The sequence below is a fragment of the Ambystoma mexicanum genome, chromosome 6q (assembly GCF_040938575.1).
Source record: "Ambystoma mexicanum isolate Mex_15411 chromosome 6q, UKY_AmexF1_1, whole genome shotgun sequence".
In the NCBI taxonomy this organism is placed as follows: domain Eukaryota; kingdom Metazoa; phylum Chordata; class Amphibia; order Caudata; family Ambystomatidae; genus Ambystoma; species Ambystoma mexicanum.
In genome coordinates, this window is record NC_090937.1 from 661269565 (window position 1) to 661296048 (window position 26484).

Genomic DNA, 26484 nt, shown 5'->3' on the forward strand with positions numbered 1-26484 from the left:
GGTAGGTTCCAGTATACTTCCTTTATTATAGCATCAGTAAGTCACATTAAGATAGCTCAGAGATAAGCACTGGCTCCCATTGGCCAGGCAGGGGTTCTCCAACTGCCTGTATCTAGAACCTTGCCTACATAAATTCTCTCACTTACACATAAACACTCTCTCACTCACAGCCAACATTCTCTCTTCCATCACCAGCTCCTGCATTTATCCAAAGCACTATATAACAGTCTTCTATGTCACTGTCCATCCTCAGGACTACAATAACCAAGGTCCTTGGCCCCAACGTCATCAGGGGGAATGCTCCGACATCCGTGACTACTGCACTCTGGGCTCCTCACAGCGCCATGTTGAGTGTTTTGGACCTATTGTGAGTTGGACTTGTATGGCCTTGTCCCCCCACCCCCCGATCCCTCAGCTGCGAAATGTAGGTTGTCCACTCCTACCTGTTTCATCAGATTGCCTTCGGACTCGCCCCTTGGCTTTGCTGCCTCAGACTCTTTTCAACTTCTTGCCCCTGCTTCTAACTGAAGAAACAGGCCTTGGCTTCTGTGTAATTTGTTACTCACAGATAATGCAATACTTCGTTAGCATTTATTCAAGGCCCCAACACGTGTGGCTTCTTCCGTCTTCCAGAAGGATCTTTGTGGGACTCATCATCTGGGTTCGGCAGGCGCGTCCCTGGACTGTGGTCATTTGTCTCCGGACAGTGTTGCACACCCCAGTCCATTGTTTATTTAATTTCCCGTCTCCTGTGGATGTCACTAGCTTGTTAGATCTCAGTTCCTCTGTATAGGCCTACTGAATAATAGACACTGTGCTCATGTATTGGCAATGGTTGATAGGGGATGGAGGAGTTGCTGGGATGTGCAGTCTTACCTGGAAGGTACTAGCCATGTGTGTGTGCTTCTCTTTTGTAGCTCAGAGGAATCCAGGGAAGGTTGCACTGTGAAGTTACATATCTCCCAACGTTTTGTAATATCATAACCTTGCTTAGGTACAATCAAGCATGGAGGATATATTGTAAGAGGTCTGTGCAGGCTGGGCATCTGGGTGTTAGTATCCTGACAGGCATTATAACGCATCTGTACTGGCCGAGCTTATTGCATGCTGACGAATGTGGATGTGTTATCGCTCTTGTACGCTGGACCTGCAAAACACCCTTACGGTGTGGAAGGTCAAGCCTGCTGTCCCCAAGTATCACAACTGTAGAGGCATAGCAGTGGGGAAAAATGCAAGTTGCAAGCTACTAGCCAGCCATAAAAAGTCACTCGCCATCTCAATACTACACACACACAAAGCACACCCTTTCTTACTCGCCAAGACTCAACTATTACTAGCCATCTGCTAGTGACGAGTGCACATTTTGAGCCCTGCGCACAGGTTCAAAGCCCCTTGCCATCCAACACGGCTTTCAAGTTTACGTTTACACTTTATTTGTGCCTGTTTTCTCGAGGCTAAGGCGGGAAAGAGCAGAAGAGCTGCAAGACGCTGCCCACCATGTACCCTGTAGGGTGATTCCATAATTACTTTTCAACAGTGCTGCAGTGCCTTGTGAGTAAGCAGTGTCTGCTTGCATCTCAAGGGGTACTAATGAAGATGGCAGATTCTAGCTCCTTAGTGGCTGTGTGCCATGTGAAGTTCAATAATCAAATAGTAATTGGTAGAAAAACATCCTTATTTCTTATGAAAAATCATGAGGTAGTCCTATAAGTTTGTGCAAAAGGGTTTCCACTGGCCTTGTGTCTCAAAAACCGCTGACATGTATTTAGTGTCACAAGGAGCTTTTTCAAGCCTACTCCTGATCAAAATGGATAGGATCGACTAACAATTAATTCTATTTTGATTTTCTATTAAACTTGGGAGTATGTTCATTTTACAGTTTTATAATTGTTCAGGGTCCGTTGTGAATGAATTCCTTGGATTGGAGTGCTGGATCATAGCCAAAAGGCGTCACAGGACAATTCTATTTCATTTTTAAAAGCTTAAGTGCCATGGTCCTTAGTCTAGTTGCCATTCTTAAACATGTTTATGTATTTTTACAAGACACAATAAACCTTTTGCATAAATATAAGATTCCCTCATGGTTATAAATAAGGACTAATGATATTTTATTTTACTAATTACAGGTTGGTACTGAACTAGCCAGAGCACTTCGCCACTGAGGAGCGAGAATCAGCCCTCCCAGGAATTGTGCACAATGAACTTTTAGGAGTTTTGATTTGTTTCTGATATGGACTTGTAGCTGTCTTGGTCCTGCAGTGAGGCGTCAACCTACCTTTTATTTATTTTTACTTCAATTCATTAAAGAACTAGAAAATTAAAATTGGGTTAAACTAAACTAAACTAACATCTTTATTAACAATGTGTGTCACACTTCGTGCATTAAGTTGTGGAGTTGCAACATTTCAAGCTACTCCAAGTGTACATAGACATGCATGGGTGTACATTGTTTGAAAGACTTTCTATTGTAAGTCTGCGGTTTCTGCTTAGTCCACCTGAACTCAACATGTTTTCTTTATATTGAGGATGCCCTACCCCACGTCCAACTAATCCACCCCCTCCTCCCCTACCCAAACATATACATATGCATGTATATGGATATGTGTTTGGTGGAGTCAATCAAAATGGGCCAACCGAACTGCAGACTTTCTAAAGAAAGTCTATGTGACAACAGGATGCCAGGGTACATTCAGTTCTCTAACTGTGCTGTTTTGTTTTTATTTTTACTTACTTGCTTGAAGAAGTGAACACAAAATAACAAAAATAAATGAGGACAAAGAGGTTGGAGGTGACTCGACTACAAGTGGCAATCACATTGCATTAGGGTGCAATACATAAGGCTCATTGCCACTCCAAGCGTGCCTATTTCCATCGAAGTCACACAGGTGACTTCTGTCGGTCGGTGCTGAAGAATTTCAATAGACTTTGAATAAGGCTTGATGTCTGCAATTAACATGGTCATTTACGAAACAATGAAACTACAGACTTTCACTCACCTCGTTTACCTCTCCTCTTATGATCTGAGCCTATTTAAAGCACCATCTTCTGGACACAACCTTACAGTTTTTAATGTTGCATTGCAATGTGTAAGCTACTTCCCCTGGTGTACCTGCTACCTGGATACATCTGCTCTGCCTGGGATGCCTGACACATGGTCCCAGCAATGCCCAAACGCATCAGCCCAGAGATGAGCTCCAAACTCAGGGAGCTTGATGGCAATGTGTATCCCATTACAGAATTCAGAAATATCTCAACACCCAGGATTTCCCTCACATGGTTTGCCAATTATTCCCATAGCAGTGGGAAAGCACACCCACAGAAGATGATGAGGCATCAGGATGAGTAAGTATAGTGCAGCTTGATTTTGCTACAGTAACCAAATTGGGAATATATTACATACATCATTTGATTTTTATATTTTAACTTATCAAGGGTATCTGCCAACAGGTGGGATTGTGTGAAAGTAGTCATATGCATATATATGAAAGAAGCTGAGACTACTACTTATAGAACTGCAACAGGTGTCTGAGATTTGCTTGATTTTCCTAACCTTCACTTCCGGCATCTGTGCAGAATCTTAGATGAGCTGCTGCAACACGACAATGAGATGACAGTTTGGCAGCTAAAAGGAATCCCGTTGCATGATCAAAGGATCAATGTCAGCATATGTGAAATCTACCCTGTATGCTGGTCTGAAATTGGGGGAGTGTGAGGTAAATGACCCCACTATACGTCATCCCACTCACCCACTTACAGACTCTACCTTGCAATGCTCATCCACTAACATACCCCACTTATCCACCCTACCTCACCCACATTGCCTCACTGACACATTACCTACCCTCACCCTGTTCCCCCACTCTAGCTCACCCCACACAGCTACTTTACCTCAGCCTACTCACCCTCTCTATTTCTTCCACTCAACCAGTCTACCTCACCCTGTTCAATCAGTTTACGTAACCCCACAACCCAATGTACCTTACCACGCTCCTCAAATCTGCCACACACTGCTTACCCACTGTACATTACCTTACTCAATCTCATCCCACTCTACCCCAACCCATTCCCTATTCTGTCTCACCCCACTCACCCAGTTTACCTCATCCCACTCACCCCTCAATCTGATGCCACTCACCCACTGTACATCAACTCACCCTCTTTACCCAGTCTACCTCACCCAACTCACCTACTCTATCTTACCGTTCTACATTGTCCTATTCAATCACTCGACCACACACCCACTCTTCCTCACCCCACTTATCCATTTTATCTCAGCCGGCTCCCCCACTGTGTCTCACCATGCTCACTGACAATACCTCACCCCACCCACTCACCCTAGCTCACACAGTCATCCAGTCGACATCACCTATTCTCCTCACCCTGCTCACTCACTTTACCTCACATCGCTCACCCAATCCACCTCACCCCACTCACCCACTCTGCCTCACCCTGTGAACATATTCCACCTCACCACCTCACATTGTTCACCCACTTGAACTCACCCACTCGAACTCACCTCACTCATGCACTCTTCCACACCCACTCTGCCCCACCCACACTACCTCACCCAGCTCTCCAACTGGACCTCACTCGAAACACCCACTCTACCTCACCCACAATACTTCAACCCTCTCACCCACCCTACCTCACCTGATACCCCCTCTACCAAACCTTACTCACCCCACTCAACCATTCTACCACACCACCTGTACCCGAATCTGTTCACCCACTCGATCTTACTCCATACACACATTCTACCTCACCCTGCTCGCCCACTATGCCTCACCCCAATCACCTGTTGTACCTCATCCCATTTACCCACTCTACCTCACCCACACACCCATTTTAGCTCACACCACTCACTCACTCTATCTGACCTCATCCACTCTACCTCACTGCACTCACCCACTCTAGATCTCCCCACTCATGCACTTCACCTCATCCCACTCTACCACACCCTGCTCACCTACTCTACCAAACCTCACACACCCACTTTACCTCACCCCACTCAACCACTGTGCCTCCCCCACTGTACTTCACCCTACTCACTCGCTCTACCTCATCCTGATCATGTACTCTATCTCACATCGCTCGCCCACTCTAGCTCACACTGTTCACCCACTCTACTTCACCCAAATCACCCACTCTACCTGACTTCACTAATCCACTCTATCTCACCCTGTTCACCCACTCTCCCTCACCTCTCTCAAGCAGGTTACCTCACCCAACCTACCCACTCTACCACACCCTGTTCACCCACTCCACTACAGCCCTCACCTGCTGTACCACACCCTGCTTACCCACTCCGCCTACCACTCTCACCTACTGTACCTAAAACCCCTCACCCACTGTGCCTCACCATACTCCCTCGCCTTTACCACAAGCACTCTTCTACAGCTGCCTTTATGGCAGAGCAGGGTTCACATGGGTATGAACCCCTCTGGAATGTCATAAATCCTATTCAGTGAAACTTGGCACAAATATGGGGTACCTTAAGAGTGTGTACAAGCGCACCAACAAAAGAGCGCTTTTTAAGAGCACCTCAAAGATTTGGTAGCAGGTACTGGCCCCAGATACCTGTCTAAGGATGTAAACCATATTAAGAGGTTGCTCCCCATGGTCGTGGAGTGCAATGGGGCCACAACCAATACGTGAATGTCCTGTATGCCCCTCTAAAAGTTGATATCTTTGTTATTTTACTCAGTCACCCAATAAATACAGTACAGTTAAGAAGTACATACCAGAACTTTTGACATTTGTTTGCGAGAGAGGAACACACATGCGACAAAGGTGTGTTGAAGTGTTCAGTGAAATCAAAACGTTGACTACATAGTGTAATCGAAAGAGAATGAGGTGAAGGGACAGCCAAGGGATGAAGAATTAGGGCTGCCAATAGTGGTGGGTGCCAAGGGGAGCAGATGTAGTGGGATATGAAGAGAAGGGTTTGAGGGCTGTCCCTGGTGTCGGGGGGAAAGGAGGAAAGATGTGGGTGGGATACTGGGGGAAAGTTAACAACTGACACTGGTGTTGGGGGCCAAGGGTGTATAGGTGAGTGTGGTACAGAGGAATGGGGCATTTGTAAAGAAGTATCATTGTGGCATATTATGTTACACTATTTTAGGACATCACCAAATTCATAGCAGAATACATTGTGGGAAGTTACAGAAGAAAGGGGGAGAGAGAGAGACAGGTAGAGACAACCACATATGGTTGAGAGAAAGAAGGAGAGCGACCATACAATTTCAGTGTTAGTGTTGTGTGGTATAAAATGTATAGTGACATACAGTAACATAAGACAATGAACATAGCTTGCTTGTACACAGGAAAACATTTCGTTACTATAAGTGACAGAAGTCACGTTGAGAGGCATACTGTAGTAAGAAAGATGCGCTCTGTAAACCCCAGCAACATACTATTACACAATGAACATGGGATGTTCAGTACCCAGAGAGTGAGAGAGAGTAACAAAGAGATAGAGTTCAAAAAGACAGCACACAACTGAAAGGGAGAGATCCCATGCGGTTGGCATTGTGTGCAGTATATCGAAACAAACATTAACCTAACATACTGTAACGTAATAAATGCAGAATGTACACAGCACGCATTGCAGTAAGGTAAGGAAAGAGGGATGGAATTTACTGGGTGGAGGGTGTACTACCAGGTGGACAGTAAACTACTTCCACTGCTGAAAACTATGCACTTTGTTCTTCTGTGGCACCTTAGCAGATTTGATGGATGGCTTTCTGGTTCGCTTGGGTATGTTGGCGGTGATAAGGGAAGGTTCAAGTGAGGATGATGGGTTCACGTTGTGCACGCCATATTTGTGGCTAGGGGTGTGGCGAAGTTGGCGCAATGTAGCAAATTTATATGTATCCAGGATATTTAATGTTAGTGGAATATGTGTTACTTTAAGTGTTTAAGTTGATACTTTTTAGATTTGCATGCGCGCAGCAAGATAAATATCAAAATCCCCAATGAAAAATAAACACAAACTAAGGGAACTTGTCATGAAGAACCCACTGTAAAGAAGAAACAATAGGTATTAAACATGCATGCACACTGATAAACACTGTCAAGCGCCTGATCACTAGGGTGTTGCTTACCGGTTCTTTGAGCGGAGAGACAAGGAGATCTGTCAATCTTCTTGGAGGCACCGGCTCACTGGACGTTCAGGATGCTGTGGTCAATGCAGGCAGTGGACCCAGCCCCCTTCGTAAGTGACTGTAGCCTCAGGCATGGTTAGGGACCGGCTCCTCCACACCACGGGCTCACCTCCTGGAATTAATGTGATGTAAAGGCAGTGGCAAACACTGAACTGGGAGGTGGTGTTTGATGGTAACAAGGCGCCAAATAGGGAGCCACCCTTAAGGCAATGATGGAGGTAACACAAACCAAGCCCAGATGGGAATATAGAACACAGAGCATAGGAGAACCATGCCATAGGCAGAGAAGGAGGTGGTGCAGAACGGAGGCAAGGAAGGGTACCAGGCAAAGGCAGGCGGCACAGAAGAAGAGGGCAGTCAAAAAAGGGGCAGAAAAGAAGAACCAGTAGGGAGTCACCCCTAAGGCTGCAGAAGAACATGGGAGCGCTGGTCAGAGCACAGACAAACACCAGGAAAACAGGAGCGTTAAGACGCACAGCCTCCTGCTTCTGTAAGCCTTTTATACCAGAAGCTAGATGGTTCCGGCGTGGGTCATTGCCTGGGAAAACACAAGCCATCGGCATGAACCAGCATCATATGACCCCATCCCAGAAGGCAACAATTTGATGCAAGCACGCAGCCCAGCAACTGCAATGGACGTTCGAAGGGGTTGCAGTGCCTCGCACGATCTCCTGGAGAATGGTGAATGGACAAGTGGCCACCAGCGCCCCTGTGGACAGAGCCGCCAACCATCTGTCATAGCGTGATGGTGCTGTGCAGCACCCCAGTGAACCGCCGGTAAGTAATGGTGGAGCGTGACACATGCACAGGAAATTTATAAATCTGCATGTAGTGTGCTCTCTTCATAAATCTTTTAAACTCTGCATGCAGGGGTTCGCAAGGTGAATTTTGAACATCTGAGAACAACTGGTTTTGCAGGGTTGGAGGCCAAAGGAGAGTTAATGATTGACCGAGCAGAGGGTGAGCCAAAAAAAAAAATGGCCAGACTGTTTATGGCCTGGTAGTTTCACAGAAGACAGATATCATCTTTTTTAAGTGCATATGAGCTTCCAGAGGAATCCGGCCATTTGCTTTTGACCAACAATAAACATGGAGAGAAAGGACACCTAAAGGCAGAGTTGACCAATATTCCCTGTGTTTTGATTGTTTTCTCAGGAGGCCATGAGTGTTGAATTGGTAGTCATTTAGATTTAAATGTTCCAATGACGAGAGCAAGACATGGTGGGTGAGATGGTTATCGACAGTTCAAAGGGAACCTGCTTTTTCTGCCCCTCCTCATGTTATTTGAAGTACTTGTGCAAGCCATGTGCAATTACATTTAGGGTTAGGAAGTTTCAGGCCAGCTGGGACTTGTAAGGAATTATGTTTGTGTGTGAATGTGTAACTGTATGATGATGTCATGACCTGCCACGGACAAACTCTAAAAAGGGGTGTGTTGTAGAAATGAGCTGAAGATGGTAGTTAAAATAGTTGCAATCAATGAGGATGGGAGAATTGGAAAAAGACTGGAATTCGTTTGTATAGGCCTTGTCCAATCACATGTGGAGGTTGGATTGTACTAAAATATATGGGAGTGTTTTAACTGATGCAAAAATGTAAATCATGGGTCATCTTGTGTGTTTCCGGGAGACATGGGTTAGTTTGACTCTACAGCATCATCATGCCCCTCCCCAGTCAATTGTCTAATAAACTTGCTTTACATACAAACGTGTGCTCACTTCTTAAGTGATGGGCCTGCTTGGGTTAAGGTGATTAAAGTCCCATCCACACAGGTATCATGGACATTTGCGCCTCAGGGGCAGGATTGGACTCACATTCTCTAGGTGATAAAAGTTGAGTTTGCTTGGCTGAGGTTGGGTCTTGTAGAAGTTCTTTGCTTCCGTGGTTGAGAGTAGTCCAATACCAAGAGCAACGGTGGTAGATCCGGATATTGGCTCCTCCTTTAGACTCAAAATGGCCTATGACCAGCCCATCGTCATTTGTATGCTCATAGTGACTTACCCCACATGTGGGAAATGCTAAAACTCAGGTGCAAGGACACTGATAGGAGATGGTTGGGGCAACAATAGGAATTCCTGTGCAGTACACCTTCTTTTGTTTTTAGATTGAGGAATGAGTGACGACAGTAGCTGTTGGTTTTTATTTGTTCGGTACTTTTCTGCTCTTCTGTCTAATGTTAGGGACAGGAAGCTTTGTGTTGCATTGATCTGCGGCCTTCTTGGCTGATGAAGGAAAGGCGCACCCTAAGAATGAGCTTGCAGCTAGCATAGACCCATGGCCTTCAACAACCTTTCTCATGTATGGGCACAGAAATTACATTTTTTAAGATTCAATGCAACATCAGTATGAGTTGGAGATATCTGCGGCAGTTCCCACATGCAAGTAGGTTATAGGACATTACTGTAACTACATTTACAGTACGTGAGAAGGATATCCTGCTATGCCCTTTCCCTTATTAGTGCAGAAACACTGTATATATTAGTATGCATTTTGCAGACCCCAGCTCAGGAATCCCAAAATAGATTCCCAGAGACCAGAGACCAAGATTAGGGATGCAAGTCTTGCATTTGATGTGCTGACTTACAGTGAGCACATATCATAGTGCTATATTTTGAGGTATAAAACGTATGTCTCTGGATGTATGGACAACAACTCTCCTGACCCATCACCATCGAACATGCTGGCTAGGGTTGATATGAGCTGTAGTGAAAAACATCTGAGGAACCTAGGGTAATAGATGTGCGATACCTGTGAAGATGTCAGGGTTTTTACCTCAGGTGGACAGGAGCTGGTTTCGAATCCCATCTCTGACAAAGCATTTTGGAACTGCCCTTTTTTTAAATGCATGTTGGTGCTTGTGTTTTGTATCCAAAAGCAATAAAATATAAAAAACAAAAAAATAATCAGGATACTAATATTTTTACTATAATGTTTCATGCCGTCTCTACCTGTGACATCTCGATTGAAATGTAAACTATGGTGGGCTGGCCGTCTTCATTTCATACTTTTCCAATTTTGGGTTTACAGAAGTTGCCCATTCTTGGTGGCTGGGAGATGAGGGTGGAGTTGCGGCAGCCATATAGAGATGATAACCTCTTGCAGAGTGCTTGACATGTTTTCCCATTGGATCGGTTGCTGTCATGGGTCAACGAATGGGGGAGGGGAGGTGATTGAAGTGAAGGTTGCTTGGGCTGGTGGTGGCAGAGGGGAGTATATCGAGAAATGTACTGTACAGTAGAATGTTCCTCTTTGTGTTGTTTATTTATACTGTATACAAGTATGACCAATATACTGTAAATTAAATGATTAGTAGCTGATTAGTAGTCATACATTTGAGGAGGTGTTCACTCAGTTGATGAGACTCCCACCATGTCAGAACCCGGATCCTCAGTCTATAAGGGGAGGCTTTAAACCCCACAGGCATTGAAATTTTAACATGGGAAAGTCTCATTGAAAACCTTTTTGTAAATCAGGAACTTCGTCTGCAGTCAGACTGACTTTTCCCAATTGCAATTGGCGATACCAGTACTGTGTAGATATATCTGATGTCAGAATTTTAATTTGAAGAGAATTACAGCCTTGTCCATAGCTCATTCTCTTGCTACGCCTACCTAATTTATATATATGTATCTTCTTCAGTTCGGATATTACTTATAGCATTCAATTAACATCATTTTCTTTACCTTTCTCATCTAATTACTCCTACTCTTCCTGGAAACACCAAATGGCTTTGTGTGCTTGATTCTAAACAAAACCATGTTAAACAAAATCTTAAAACATCCCCAAAGCTATGCTAAAACTGTTGAATTGTGACTTACAACTTTTGAAGTCTACAATTCTAGAAAATTATTTCTCATAAAGATCTTATTCACACGATTGCTCATGCCCAAAACTAAATAAAACCTCAAACTCATTCACAAAATAATTAGACATGCATCAAATACTTTATAGACTTTCAATCAGAAATCATTTGTCTCCCTCACATGTTGCTCTACTGATCAGATCAAATGGTTCACACATCTATGAATATAGCCATCTTTGCTGCTTGTCATGTAAATATCCTTGCATAAATCACAAACTATAATTGTAGTTTGCATCTGCCTTTCATCCACTGAACCTTAACATAGGAAAACACATCTTAAATATAAAACACAAACTGAATTGAATCTTGCATTTTTTCAAGCTTGCTACACATGACTTCTTCCCTTCTCAATGATATATGATACGTGCATGTCTATTTAGCAGAAATGGAGTTAGTCAATTTACCTCCTTCAACGGACATCTCTTCTTTCTGACACAATTTTGCGCAATAAAAGGTAATTCTATTTCTGTCTTTGTTATACACGAGGTTTCAATTAAATACTAATCTTAAGTGCAGTAGACTAGTCGTACCCTAAAGTTTTGTTAGTTAATTTCATCTTTGTTTATATCTTGCGTGACCATCACAGACAATGTCATTTGCTGAAATGCTGTTCATGTTAGTCTCAATTAGGCACTCAAATTATGCGTAAATACTCCAAGCTTCAGATTTCCCTGGGAATGAGGGAAAAAGAAGATTTCGGGCACACAAATGAAAGGGACATGCAATGGAGCGGGTTTATATGGTATTCTCTTTTTTAGGCATTGTATAATTTGGTCAAAATAGGTTGTCAGTGTTAAAGGGAATGAGGGAAGATCAAAGCACCAAGATTCTGTGCTAATAGCTGATATATTTTGGTCAGGTTTCACAGTGAATCCAAGCATAAAGAAATACTTCCCTGACATCTCTCCAATATTCGTAAAAAAGCACACGTTACTTGGTTTGTAAAAGCGCCTACCCTATGATAGTATTAATTGTACTCAAAACTGTTATATAAGACTCTACTTTGCGTTCAAGTGGTGTTACCAAATTATTCAAACTCAATTCTCCCTTAAGAATTATGAAGCGTGATTTATTGTGCCTTTAGTTCAAATGAGCCTGCATGTGTTTACAGCTAATCTCTTCATCAGGGCTCTTAAAGCATTATATACCCAGTTGTGCAAATAAGAATTAATTTTAAACGGTCATAGAAGCCTCTACTCTGCATTCAAGAAATGTTACCAAACTATTCAAACTCAATTCTCCCTTAAGTTTTATGAAGCGTGATTTATTGTGCCTTTAGTTCAAATGAGTCTGCATGTGTTTCGAGCTAAGCTCTTCACCAGGGCCCTTAAAGGATTATATGCTCAGTTGTGCAAATAAGATTTGACTTAAAATGGTAGAGTTCATAGGGAATGACAAAATAGTAATTAATGTGTAACATGCACTTGATTGTGTGGAAATAAACATAAAGAATCATAAGAAAAAAACTAACAATTATTAGTACTATGACAATTAGGTCCAACGTTGTGAAAGAAAAGTACAATATCACTGAATAAATATCCTATAATGCATAACTAAACTCCAAATCATTTGACTAGGACATTTATTCTAAATTCACATTAATTACTTGTTAGCTAATCTTGGCATACAAGAGAATATGCAGCTCAGTTTTGCTGTCAACAAGAGCTAAAGTAATACTATTTCCCTAATTAAAAGTAGATCAAGTTGACTCCATCTAACACACAATTTGGTCTGAAGCAAACAGGACCAAGTCCACCAAGCCTTTTGTTGTAATGGACATCGCCCATTACTTATAATTGTGTGACATAAGAACAGATGAATCTGAAAGAAGTACAACCAGTTGACCTGCAGTTTTAACAGACACTTCTTGGTGATTCCCTGTTAATTATATAACAATGTCACTGGTTGAATTTTATGCCTTTTGTATAAATGCCTTGCTCTCAGTATCTGCTGAAAGTGTCTCTGATTCAACTACCTGTTAAAAGACACCCGTGAATTCCTTATGCATTGCTAAACCTAGCATTCTAGTCTTTTCTGTTTTCCTCATTCTGTCCGATTTGTTCCCTCAAGTTGGCTGTGGGCTGTCTCCTATTCTAAGACTTTTGATGTGTTGTCTCTGTCTCTCCCACACTTTTTCAGTTACTGCTTTTGTCCTTTGTCGTTCACATGATGCCCCTTTTCCCAGTTGCTGTATGTTGAGATCTTAATTTCTCTCACTCTATATTCCTCAGTTTCTCACTCACTGTATCACTTGCTATCTCTTGCTCACTTCCTGCACACCATGCATGACTTGCTCTCTCTCACTGACCATCTCACTTACTTACTCCCACACAATCACTGCATGCGACTCTGTATCCCTTTATCCTTGCAATGGCTCTCTTTTCGGATTGGTCTTTGTCTGTCTCTATGCATCTCTCTGCCTTTCACCACCCAGAAACTAGAAAAGACCCCCCAGCAAGGAGCAGATAGAAAGTTAAGCACCCACTTCAGAGATCCCAGTCTTGCACCCCAGCAAGCCTAACTTAGCCTTTCAGCCTTCCGATGTTTATAAATGAAGTACCACTGAGTTGGGTAATGATAACATGCAATTTGCAGCTCTTCAAAGTGTGAGGAATCTAGCATTTATCACTGTATGAAAAGGTTGCATTATTGTTAATTAATGATCCACTTTATGCATTCATTGCATTATAGTTGGAACCCTTACATACTTTGTGCCATAAATGCATTGTTTATGACCTACGCACATGTACAGTTTTGCATTTCTAATAAGTCTTTTACTCTATTTCCTTGCAGTTTGTGGCCCACCCGAACTGTCAGCAGCAATTGCTGACCATTTGGTACGAAAACCTCACAGGGCTGCGGGAACAGCCCATCGCTATCAAGTGTTTGGTGGTGCTGGTAGTCGCCCTGGGCCTCCCATTCCTTGCCATCGGTTACTGGATTGCACCGTGCAGCTGGGTAAGGATTTATCTTCCATGTTTTTTAAGGCATTGAAGAGGCTGCTTTTTATAGTGTGTGCATTTCATCCGTGGAGATCTTTAACTGGTTACTAAATAGCATTCTCCCATGTGGGCACGTGAAATAGGGTTTGATTATTTTAATTTTATATTTAGAACATTTCAAAAGTGCCTCCATCATCTGGCGGTAATAGGCAGCGGTAATAACTAACTACAGCTGGTGTTTCATAGGTCAATCTAGCTTGCCCTCCTTCTCTCCATCTTTCTCATGCTATTTCTCTCTCTGTCTCTCCCTCTTTCTCTCTCGCTCTCTCTCTCGTTTTCTCTGTTCCGGGTTCTCTGACTCTCTTTGGGTAAGAATCATGACGTCATTTTCCAAAGACACCCCAGCCGATGCTCACAGCAGTATGTCCAGAGAAAAACACAGATATTTTGAGGAATAGTAGGGTACTGTGTTTTTGTGGTTAAAAGTAGAAAGAAAGCAGCACCGAGACAACCATCCCCTAAGGTGGCACCGTGGTGTCTGTTTTGAAGCACATGGTTATTGCTTGTGTGGTGGACCAACGTCGACATCACAGTGAGAGTGCAGTGTCTATATGTGCTGGTGAGGGCGACACAGACAGGCTCTGAGAGTACTGTTGGAGTTCTGACAGATCTTGTATGGGACCATAGGACAAGGCTGCAGGATCTAGAACTGTGCTTGTTATTTTCTATTTTTTGTTAATTATGTGTGTTTGCATACTTTAACAAATGGATGGGTTCAGCGGCACTTCCAACCAATCAGTAGTTAGCATGTACAATTAAACACTGCACTGGTGCTCACAGAAGAAGCAGGTCATTGGTTTTAATGAGTGTGACCCTTTCCATGAAGAAAGGGCATTTTGAGAGACAACAATGGTGTTTAATGTTGACAAAAGAAACCGTTAAAGAAAAAGGAAATCATTTGTATTTGTATTTATTGGAATTTGCTGAGCGCTTTCGCCAAAACGCTGTACATACAGTAAAACGTGGTATGAAAAATGAAAAACTTGAAAATACAATAGGTAGGTCAGTGTTTAAAGGTCAACAATGAAAAATAGTGGGCTTCGAGACACATACGGAAAATATGATAGCTAGGTGAAGAGCATATAGAACGCGTAAAACAGTCCCAGTGAAAAGGAGCAAGAAGGGAGAAAGATGGAAAGCGGGAGGATGCACGCAGGGGTTTATGGACAACAAGAGGAAAAGTGTCTTGAGAGCAGAGAGAATGTGCAGTGCAATAGAAGTAGACTAAAGATGAGAGACATGATGGAGCTAAGCCATGGAGACACTTAAAAACAATAGACAGAACATAGAAAAGAAAGCACAATTCAAATGGTAAAATATAGGCAGAAAGGAGCGAGGAGGTGATGGACGCATGACGGGAAGAGAAAAAAGAAGAGAAAATGAAAAATTGTAAGTAGAATGAATGGGGGTAAGATGGGATACAGGAAGGTCAATGAGAAGGGCTGAGCAGTAATCAAGTCTAGAGAAAATTACAACAGTGATAAGAAGTTTAGAGGCGTGGAATGATAGAAAAGGGTGGGCATGATGAAGGTTAAAGAGAAGAAAGATCCAGTTACGAGCTGTAGACAAAATGTGAGAAGAAAAATAGAGAGAAGAGTCAAGTAGAACCCCTAGGTAATGGGCTGCGGAAGAGAAAGATAGCTGCGATGGAGGAAACAAAAGATAAGAAGGAGGGGAAGAAAGAGGGGGAGAGGATGGAGGACAAAACAGTACCTTGGTTTTAGACGGCTTAAGATGAAGGAAATGAGAAGAAATCCAGGATTGGATAGCAGAAAGACATGCAGAGACTTGGGAATGGAGAGAATCAGTGAATTTAGTAAAAGAGGAGACAATTTGAGTCGTCTGCATTAAAGTGACAGGATAGATCAAAGGACAAGATGAGTCAAGACAAAGGGATACTATAGAGAGAAAAGAGTGGCAGGTCAAGAACAGACCCCTAAGGCACACTGTAGATGAGTGGGCGAGAAGAAAAGAGGCTGCCGGCCGAGGACAACGAGTAAGAACTGTCCGTGAGGTAGGATTGAAACCAGGAGTGAACAAGGACAGAAATGCCTGGTGTAGAAAGACAAGAAAGAGTAGAGTGATCTACAGTATCAAAGGCTGCAGATAAGTCAAGAAGAACAAGAATAGAAGAACGTTTGTTGTGACAAGCCGAGAGAAGAGAGTTTGAAATGTCTATAATTGCAGTTTCAGTGGTGTGGCCAGGACGAAAGCCAGACTGTTGTCGGGGGAGGAAAGAGTGGAGGTGTAAGTAAGAAGAAATCTGTGAATAGACAATGCGCTCCAGAGGTTTTAATGAAAAGGGAAGGAGAGAGATCAGACAGAAATTAGAGGAAAGAGAAGGATCAAGAGCAGGTTTTTTCAAGATAGGAATGATGGCACCATGCTTAAAGGAGAAGGGGAAAGTAGACTAAGAAAGAGAAACGTTTATAAAAGTAGTGAGATAGGGAAGACTCTGAAGGTAACCAGAGGGAATGAGTGCAGATGTGAGAGGATGATAGGGGGCGGCTGAGGATGGCACTAGTTAGGAAATGAGCAGTATCAAGACCTGAGAGAAGGAAAAAGACAGAAAAAGAAAGAAGAGAAGGAGAATGGGAGGGGGTTCCTGATGGGGAAGGGGCAGAGGAAGTAGGAAAAGCAGAACAGAGAGTAGTAACCTTAGATTTAAAATAATCAGCAAGATCAGAGGCAGTTAGTACAGAAGAATGAGAGGGATCAGATGGACGGGGAGAGAGGATACTATTGAGGTTGAAAAAGAAAAAGGTGACGTGGGCAGTGGGAAAGGGAAAGAGTGAGACAAGAAAATTGAAATGCACTAATATCGTAACCAGTGTCTTTTTAAAATTTCAGAATGTTCATTTCCAATTACCACTTTAATAACCATACACATCCTTTTCTGATAGGTTATCATTCCAAGAAGGACAGTCTGGTACACTCCTAGTATACTCTTTTGAAATACCTGTATGACAAGGGAAAATTACTAAATAGTGCCAATGAGGATTTGTGGCTGCTTTGCATAAGATCACGGCACGTTTTGCATACAGAATTGATTAGATCTTTAAATATGAGAATAATGTCTTCAATCTAACATTAAGGTATGAAAATGAACTATATATATTTATATGTATATTACAGGGTCTGCAGGAGCGGCCCTGTAGTTATGGTTAAATTGCTCAACTCATAGGAAGACCACTTTTTGGGCGGCTTATAACTTTGTCCACCCTGGACGAATCCTCACAAAACCATGCAAGTATATGACCCTATCAGATTGATTCTGCGAAGATTGGTAAGGTTTCATGCAGGGGGGGGGGATATAGCAGGGTCCCAAAATATGTGGTTTTTCCCATAGACGCAATGGAAAGAAACTTTTGCTCATGCCTACAGCCCAAACCGCTGGATGGATTTTCACCAAATCTGCGCCATTAGTGGTGGCCTGGCCCTAAAAGCGTGTTATTGTAAATTTTATGTAAATCCGTTCAGTAGTTCATTTTCAAAGGGCCAAAAAGTAGGTTACAAAAATGTGTGATATCTGTGTTCGATCCGCAGACTCACTTCCCTGTTGGGTCCGCAGATGGGCCTCTGATTGGTCGAGAAGGGCGGTGTGATGTCCGCAGAACAGCATAAGATGGGTCGTATGTTTGGGAAACACCCGCCATGTTGGATTCACAGACAGCTCCCATTGTCGGCAAACAGTGCGGTAAAAACATATTAAAAAACACAACATTGCACTTGTCAAACTAATGAAACAATCTCTGGGGAGTTGAGGGGTGATGAGGATGGGATGGGATATGGCCATAAAAAGCCAATAAACAGGCTGTTTTTCATCTCCGATGTCCGTGGACAGTTCGGGGACAGTCCTGTGATGTTTGCAAACATATTTTTGCATTAGAGGGTTGGTGAAAAGCACTTTTTGTATGGCGTATAACTGTCATGAATCTGCACAAAAGTTTGCAAAAAGATGTAAGACCCAGATTTCAATGTTTCTGCAAAGTTTGGTTGGATTTTAGATGGGTTATAACTTGATTGCCGGTTGACGATTGTACACAAAAGATTTTAGAAATATTATAGACCGAACCTTGAATTATTTTGCAAAGTCAAAATGGATTTTGTCAACTGGTAGCTAAGTTATATGACTATTCTATGTACGTACATTTGACACTTTTCCAAAAATAAAACATTGATGGATTTGCAGGAAAGTTGTGAAAGGAGCATTGGTAAGGACCTGAAAGCATGGTTTTGCAAATGGTGTTTTATTTTTTGAAAGGTGTCATAATGTAGGTACAAAAAATAGTGATATACCTGTGGTGACTGAGGTATGGCTGGTGGCCATGGGCAGAGGCTAGATTGTCTGAGTCATGGCCTGTGGCCATGGGCAGTGGCCAGATTGTCTGAGTCATGGCAATGACTCAGATAATCTGGCTACTGTCCATGACCACGAGGGACTGTCAATGGGGAAAAAGTGGGCATGACCACCAGGACTGGCTACATGGTGAGGTTTTTCAAAATCAGGATAGGTTTGAATGGGAAAATAAATTCTACCTGTTGCTAAAATTCTGTCTGTGGCTGCAGCCTAAAGTGCTGCACAGGGTTGCATCAACAGATCACCATGACTATCGCTGCATACACTCCGAGACAATGCTAATCAGCAGATCTTTACCGAGCATGCCAAACCAGGTACCCACATGGTCACCAGGCCACCCCTTGGAATCATTAACCACCCTTATTTGTGTCCATAGTGGGACAAGATATTGGAATTGGATGCCAGACTCATTTCCACAGCCTTGCAGCAATGACTGGCCGACAATCCACATTCCTTGAGATAGACCCTAGAGAGTCGAATCACGTGTCAGCTGATTTCTAACAATAAATCTAGCATCAAGAATGGTTTTGCAGACTGCTTAATTACGACAACAGTTTCTTATTGAATAACCCAACTCTGAGATGAACAGGGGTCACATTCCTATTCAAAACCTAACACTTGAAGAAGGACGGGCACCTTCACAAAAGATCCCCATTACCAGCAGCAGAGTAATCTGTTTCAAGTACTAGATTATGTGCAGGGATCTACCCATTCTACTGCCCTTCAATTATTTGATAACCGTGCACTGTGATTTCATTATTGGGTCATGAAGCATGGCCGAACCCTAGGTTTGATTGGTAGGAAATATTCTGCTTACGGCTACAGTCTGAAGTGCTGTACTGTATTACAACAAACTTGCGCAAGGAGCATCAGCAAGGACCTGAAAGCATGGTTTTGTAAATCTGTTTTGTGTTTTATTTTTCCAAGTGTCCAAATGTAAGCACAAAAAATAGTGATATAAATTTGGTGCATGGACAATGGGCCTACTCTGATTTACTTATTGGGGCATGCGGCATGGCCAAGACTCTAGGTTTAAATGGGAAAACAAATCTGCTTGCAACTGCAGCCCGGAGTGCTGGATGGGATTGTAGCAAAGTTGCTCAAGGGGCATCAGCAAAGACCTGAAAGGATGCTTTTGGAAATCTGTCCTGTGTCTAACTTTTTTGAAATTGTCGAAACGTAAGTACAAAAATGGCAATATAACTTTTCTGCCATGGGCAGAGGGCCTGGCCTTCGGCAAGGACAAATGTCTGCTCTGATTTGCCTATTGGGGTATGTGCTGCGGACAACAACTCACATAAGTATGCGTTGCAAACAATTAATTTGTTAAAGGAGTTTCATAGTTATTTCGTATATGTTAAAAGAGGAATTATTAATAACTCATATACAGTGATGTAACATTATGAAACATTTTCACTTATGAAAACGTATGCAATTGATAGAAAAATCTTTGTTAAAGGGACGTTACGGTTAAGATGCCCCAACCTTGGGACTCCCCTGCCGCAGCAGTTAGCTAGTGGCCTCCCACCTTGGCATCCCTTCGCACTTCCCTCCTTGGCTTCCACGAGCACTCGTCCATTTGTACTCACCCTTTTATTTATGTGCTTCTGTGACTACACAAGGCATATGTGCAGTTATTGGAGCACAATGTACAATTTTTTGGTATGAGTATGGGAAATGTTGATGAAAAAGATTTGTTGAACATTGTTAAGTGGCAGTTGGTGGGTGGAAGTTTAATATGTTGATAGGGTGTATGTAGAGATTTTTTTTACCTGATTGGTGGATACATGTGTGAATGGTTTAAATCAGGCAATGAGGGAGTGTTACAAACATAACAGTAAAAATAGTAGAAGGGTTTTTTTGTGTGATGGTGCAACATTAGAAACACAACCCCTTTCATCAAAATTAATTTAACATGTGATGTCATCAGTGATGTCATCAATGACATTTGTGATGTCTTCTTTGATGTCCTGGGGGTTAGTCTTAGCAGTGTACAGTGGCGGTGCGTGTTATGGTTGCTTAGCTTACCATAACTGGCGAATTTCTGCAGTTTTTCGGTTTTGCTTGTAACCATAACGTCTCTTTAACAACGTTTTTTCATTGAATTTCATAGGTTTTTATTACTGCAACCTAACCATAATGTCTCTTTAACAATGTTTTTTCAGTGAATTTTATAGGTTTATATTAGTGCAACTTCAATATAACATCCCTTTAACAAAGTTTTTTCAGTGAATTTCATGGGTTTTTACCAGTGCATGCTATTTTCCTACAATTTACTAATATCATACTTACCCCAATATAGCAACATTTTTTGAAAGTTTCACCTTAAAACCTTGCCATTTCCCACCTTCTACCAACATTTTTAACACTTATATACACTTTTTGCAACTTTTTCCACTGTTTTTGCATCTGTCAACGTCCGTGAACATTTGACGTCACCACGTGACCATGCGTTTGCGCACGGCATAATGACGTGTCCGCGAACTCGTCCGAACTTCACGATCGGGTCCGTGCTTCAAGGACAGTTCGGGACTACATTTTCTACTGATCTAGGATCTTTCAAGCTCAAAATGTACCCTTGCACATCTCCTACACCTTTACTCATTATCCATTAACAATCTAGTACAAAGCACATACTTGGAAGAATATTAGTAAAACTGCTATTTATCTTACAAATGGCAGGGAAGTGAGTTCGCGGACTGAACCCAGATATCAGTAATTTTGTTTGACCTACTTTTGGGCCATTTTAAAAAAGAACTACTGGATGGATTTACACCAAATTTACAAAAGCACGCTTTCAGGACCAAGCCGCTGCTCCTGCCGCAAATTTTGTGAAAATCCATACAGTGGTTTGGGATGTAGATGAGAGCACATTTCCTTTCTCCATTGGGTCTGTGGAAAAAACTGAAATTGTGGGACCCCCCTACAACTTTGCCCCCCTTGATGAAACTTCACAAAACATGGCAGAAAAATTCCGACAGGCCATATACTTCTTCTGCAAAGTTTAGTAAAGATTCTTCCAGGGAGACCCAAAAAGTGCTCTTCCTATGGGTTGAGCAACTTAACCATAACTACAGGGCCGCTACCGCAGGCCCCATAATATATACACTGAAAAAACTTTCATTAAGGGACAGTTAAGGTGATCAGATTTAATGCAACAAAACCCTTGTAATTCAGTGGATGTGGGAAGTGATGAATATTTTAACTCAGCATCCCTATTGATGACCCCTAGGATATTATGATGTGTTATTTATATAGCACATATGGCTAATAGCTTCACATAGAACACATACATACAATATCACCCAATCGGAGTTGGTACTCATTTATCGACCTTGGAAGTATGAAAGGCTGAGTTGCCTTTGCCGAATACGGATCTGCAACCTACAGATCACACATAGATCGCAGGAGTGAGCGCTCAACCCACTGAACTATCTTGCCGGCCTGGAATTGTGTATGCCATTGTTGCATCTGTTATGTATGTGCTCAAGGGCTTTGCAACGGGGGGGACGCCAAGTGATGATCATCACTTCCCACATCTGCTGAATTTCAAGGGTTTTGTTGCATTAAATCTGATCACGTTAACTGTCACTTAACTAAGGTATTTTCTGTGAATGTCAAGGGTTTTGTTGTGACATAGTTTAATCAAGGGCCACTAGCCATGGCCTTCGGCCGTGACCAATGTACTTGTTCCACCTATAGGTTTCCTTGGGGCCCACTAGCCACTGTACATGTTGCCATGAAAACACAACAAATCCCCTTCACAAATAAAGGTATCAATCAAAACACATCCCTATTATTTATATACAACATGTGTTCGCATATAAAAGGCAAGTTTAAAAAAGTTAAAAATACAAAAAACTTTTATTAGCACATTACAAAATTGTATTTAAATTCTTACACACAATGTACCACCACAATATATACAAAAACATTTCCAATTCTTTTAACAAGACTTTAATATATCAAAGCTTTCACCATACCCAGTGGTACAAATGTAACGACGCATCAACCTTAATAAAACAATGCAACCACCATTGAAAACTCCTACAAAGAACTGCAATTATACCGCTAATTGCAGACTGTAATACGCAATTAGGTGCTGTGGATTTCTTATTGTTCACAGTCACTTGTTATTGTTTTATTAAGGTTGATGTGTCATTACACTTGTATCACTGGCTGTGGTGATAGTTTGATATAATAAAGTCTTTGTAAAAAATTGAAAATGATTTTGCATATATTGTGGTGGTACATTGTGTGTATGAATTTAAATACATTTATATGATGTGCTAATAACACGTTTTTTGTATTTTTTACTTTTTAATATGTTTCTTTAATGCAAACACATGTTCTATATACTTAACAGGTATGTGTATTGATTGATACCTTTTTTGTGAAGGGGATTCGTTGTGTTTTCATGGTATAAGTATTCCGGAATATCCCCTCTTCTATCCGGGTCCCTCCATGTAATTGCACTGTACATGTTGCATCAATAGCTTTCTTTGGGGGCTCACTAGCCATGACCTTTGGCCATGGGCAGTGGCACAGAGACCCATTGCCCCCTGCCTAGCAGATGTGAACACTGTCGGTGTACATTTTGAACTCTTTTCTGATTCCCATGGAATTCCCCTGATATTACCCAGATAATGTCAACGAACTACACATATGGCAGCAATGAACTAGCCATGCCCGCAGTATCAGTGCGATAATGCTCAAAAGCTTGAAAAATCAAAAACTCTTCCCTGTCCTCACAGGCACTCACCAAGTGCCCCACACCTCTTTCCATGGTCCCCCCCACTCCTCTCAAATGCTTTTTCACTCACTAGCTCTCTACCGTTACCCCCTATCACTCTTTGTTTCATGTTATGCAATTTTATTCCTGATTGCGTCTTCCGTTGAATCCCGATCATATCTTTTGTTGAAACCATGGTTATCTTACGCGGTTCCCCCCGGTATTACCCTGATAATGCAAAAATGCCCAAACTAACAGGCTCCACAGACCACCCCAACTCCCCAATTTCACATGATGCCCTCTTTCTCCTTCCCCACCTATAGCCTGATACAAGTTCCTCCTTTTTCCTCCTCCAAATAGCTTTTCTTGCACTTTTCGTTTTCCCATTCCCCCGATTTTACTGCGGTAATCACTCGCATTGACCAAAACAAAATGCCAGCTTTTCATTTCTGTAAAGCCTCTGCTGGAAAGCACCATACATCTTCAGACACGCTTAGACTACATATTTCAATGTGCAGTAGCTCTTGTCGTTTCATCGAGTACATTTCCTGTCCTTCTTTTTCAGAAAAGCCCTCCTTTTTTGATGCTTTTGATACCGTTATTATTGATCATTGCCCCAAACATTGCATGAACATCCTTTACCAAGAGTTATCATTAGTGTTTGATATGAAGCAACATTTGTTTGTGCTCACAAAGCACGAGGGTGGCTTCTGCATTGTCCATCAGTACTGGGCCAATAAATACTACAGTTAATAACTCTGTTTTCTGTTGTTTGCTGTGTTTTTTCACTGCCCATCTTGTGTCAGGTTTATGCCAGTGCAGCAAAGCTCAATCCTTTAAGTCTGCCATTAGGTGTCAGATTGCACTTCAGGTATCAAGGAAAAGGCAACATATTTTTGTAACCATTAGTTTTTGTGTTGATTTGTTTTCATTTTTAAATATCATTTGGCTCTATATGATATAGCACACCTTTATTGCGTCGAGCTTTGTTTTTGTCTGGATTTTAGCATACAATTTAATATTTCATTTATCAGTAGGAGGAGGAATATACAACATCCACCTTAATTAGACTCCAATACAAGAACCCAGCACCAAGAAGCCAATTGGCGAACAAAAGAAGCCAACTCACTTCTTGGGAATAAGATAGTAAAACAGTGGGCTTGATTGCATGGGAAGAATACACACTCAAATTGCTTTCTGCAACCCTAAAATGTGCAAACTGAGAATGCACAGACTTCATGTCATTGGGAATTTGCAAGCCAGAGTAAACTACGGTTTTGCGCATGCACAGAACGTGCATGCACACAGTCCACTGCAGAAATTGCTCTGGGTGTGTATAATCTGTGCATTCCTACATATGCAACTGGGTGGAAACAGACAAGAATCGGGTGGAAGACGGATAGCACCCTGCCTGCCAATGGACAGTACTGGCTGTGAAAGGCGCGGCCAAGGCTAGACAATGCAAATGAGCAAGTCCATTGCAAGTCTGTGATTCACTAAATAGGCACAACTGAATCTTTTCTGTTTTTCCTGATCATAGCCTATCCCCGTTCCAACTTTGCTTGAGTCCGAATTTACAGTGGTCAGTTTGTAGCAGTGTTTTAATAGTTATTTTCCAAGCAGAAGAGCAATTTGCAGTAATAGTGTGTTTCTTTGGTAGTGCAGGGTTGAGCACAACCTTTTTTCAGAAGGCACGTGGCCATGAACGGTATTCTGCTTGTGATTTAGGCATTATACTAAATACTGACCTACTTATTGTGTACCTGATTTACAAACATGTTCCTAAGACTCTTGCTGAATCTGCACTTTGATCCTGCAACGCAAGGAATCTTTTGTGGATGAGCAAAAAAGTGCATTTTGCGGTCATTTGCAAATTGCACCGAGAGTTCTACTTTTCCACTTTTGTTTTGTGCATGAGGGCAAATCTGTTTAGATTCAAAGGGGATTTCTTGGCCACTCTGGAGGGTCCAGGGTCTTTCCACTTGTCTGATACTATATTATTTTCTGTGTTTGTATTTGTGTTTTGTTTTATAGAGCAGCCATATTACTGTGTGGAGTTTCATAGCACTAGCAAAAACGTGCTGGTAGTGTTGGTGGGCCTGCCGCGCAGAACATTACTGGCCAAAGAAGCCCTTGTTAAGCCTGTTTGGACAAATTTAAAAAGGAAGATGTTCTAGTTTCTGCAAATTAAAAAACCCCACACGACTTGACCACCACTGATATCTGAGGTGCTATTTTAGAACCATCCCAGTGCCAAGATTTCTCACCACTGGTGAAGGGGTGGGGTCAGAGCACGTGCCAAAGTATTCTGACCGTAGACGTTTTTTCTCATTAGTTGAAGTGGCTCTGTTTTATTGTGATTAAACTTTAATTTGTCCCTGTCCCTCCATTCTTTTATAATTGCTAAACAATCTCTGAAGATGAGGGTAGGACGTATGTCTGTCACTGGGTCACTTGAGAGCATTTAAGTTTCATCTGCACAGTTCATTAAGCGTAAAGCTTTTTTTTTGCGTCAAGTCAGTTAGTGATCCTAGGTACAAATTATTAGTGATCCTAGGTACAAATTACATCAAAGTAAAAGGGGGCAAATACGAGCTCTCTGGCACTCCGTAGGCCAAATGGCAGGAAACTGAAAAGTAGGACCCAAATCTGACTGCCTGATTATGATAGGACAAGAAAGGAGTGACCCATTATGGACCGTTCCACCCAAGCGGAAAGATTTGAAGCCATCTAACAGAATAGGGTGAGTGACCATATCAAACACTGCAGGAAGAGCCAAGAGGACCAGCACCCCAGCACTGTCAGGGTCCATGTTTTAGTGCATAGTGCATCCAACCATAGTGACAATGACAGGCTCTCTGCTGCAACCCGGTCTGGAGTGCATTTCTGCTGGTTCCAGCAAATGAAACTCTTCTACAAATGTGTAAGTTGCTTAGTTACTACTGTTTCAATTTGCCTAGCGTGAAATTCTAGTAAAGGAATGGGATGGACATTTCCGAGTCTTGTTGGAACAAAGTCTTTTTGTTACAAGAGGACAAACCACAGGTTTATTTCAGTACTGTAGAACACAGCCAGAGGCCAGAGCAGTGACATTTTAAAGAATTATTTGTCCAAAATGTTACACTATGGGGCGATATCCTTTGCTATCTTAGGTCCATTAGTCTCAGCATCAGTGGCAGCCATCAACCTTTGCCTCTGTACCCCAGATAACTCTCCTACCCTTGGCCACCAACGCTTCCATCATTGCTGACCAAGAGATAACACCTGCCAATTCTTATGGTTCGCATTGAGTCTCCTTCCACACATGCATGGTAGACCAACTTGAACCATTAACACAGACAGGCCCGGACATGGGCCTGAATCAT

At 42.2% G+C, this 26484-nt stretch overlaps 1 protein-coding gene across 2 annotated transcripts in view; it reads left to right on the forward strand.

Moving 5' to 3' along the window:
- Nucleotides 1–26484, forward strand: part of TRPC3 (transient receptor potential cation channel subfamily C member 3) — a 1234189-nt gene that overhangs the window by 682777 nt on the left and 524928 nt on the right. For both annotated transcript variants that reach the window (XM_069631155.1, XM_069631156.1), the window contains exon 4: nt 13819–13983. In XM_069631155.1, the coding sequence (XP_069487256.1) occupies nt 13819–13983 (165 nt within the window). The remainder of the gene's footprint in view (nt 1–13818; nt 13984–26484) is intronic.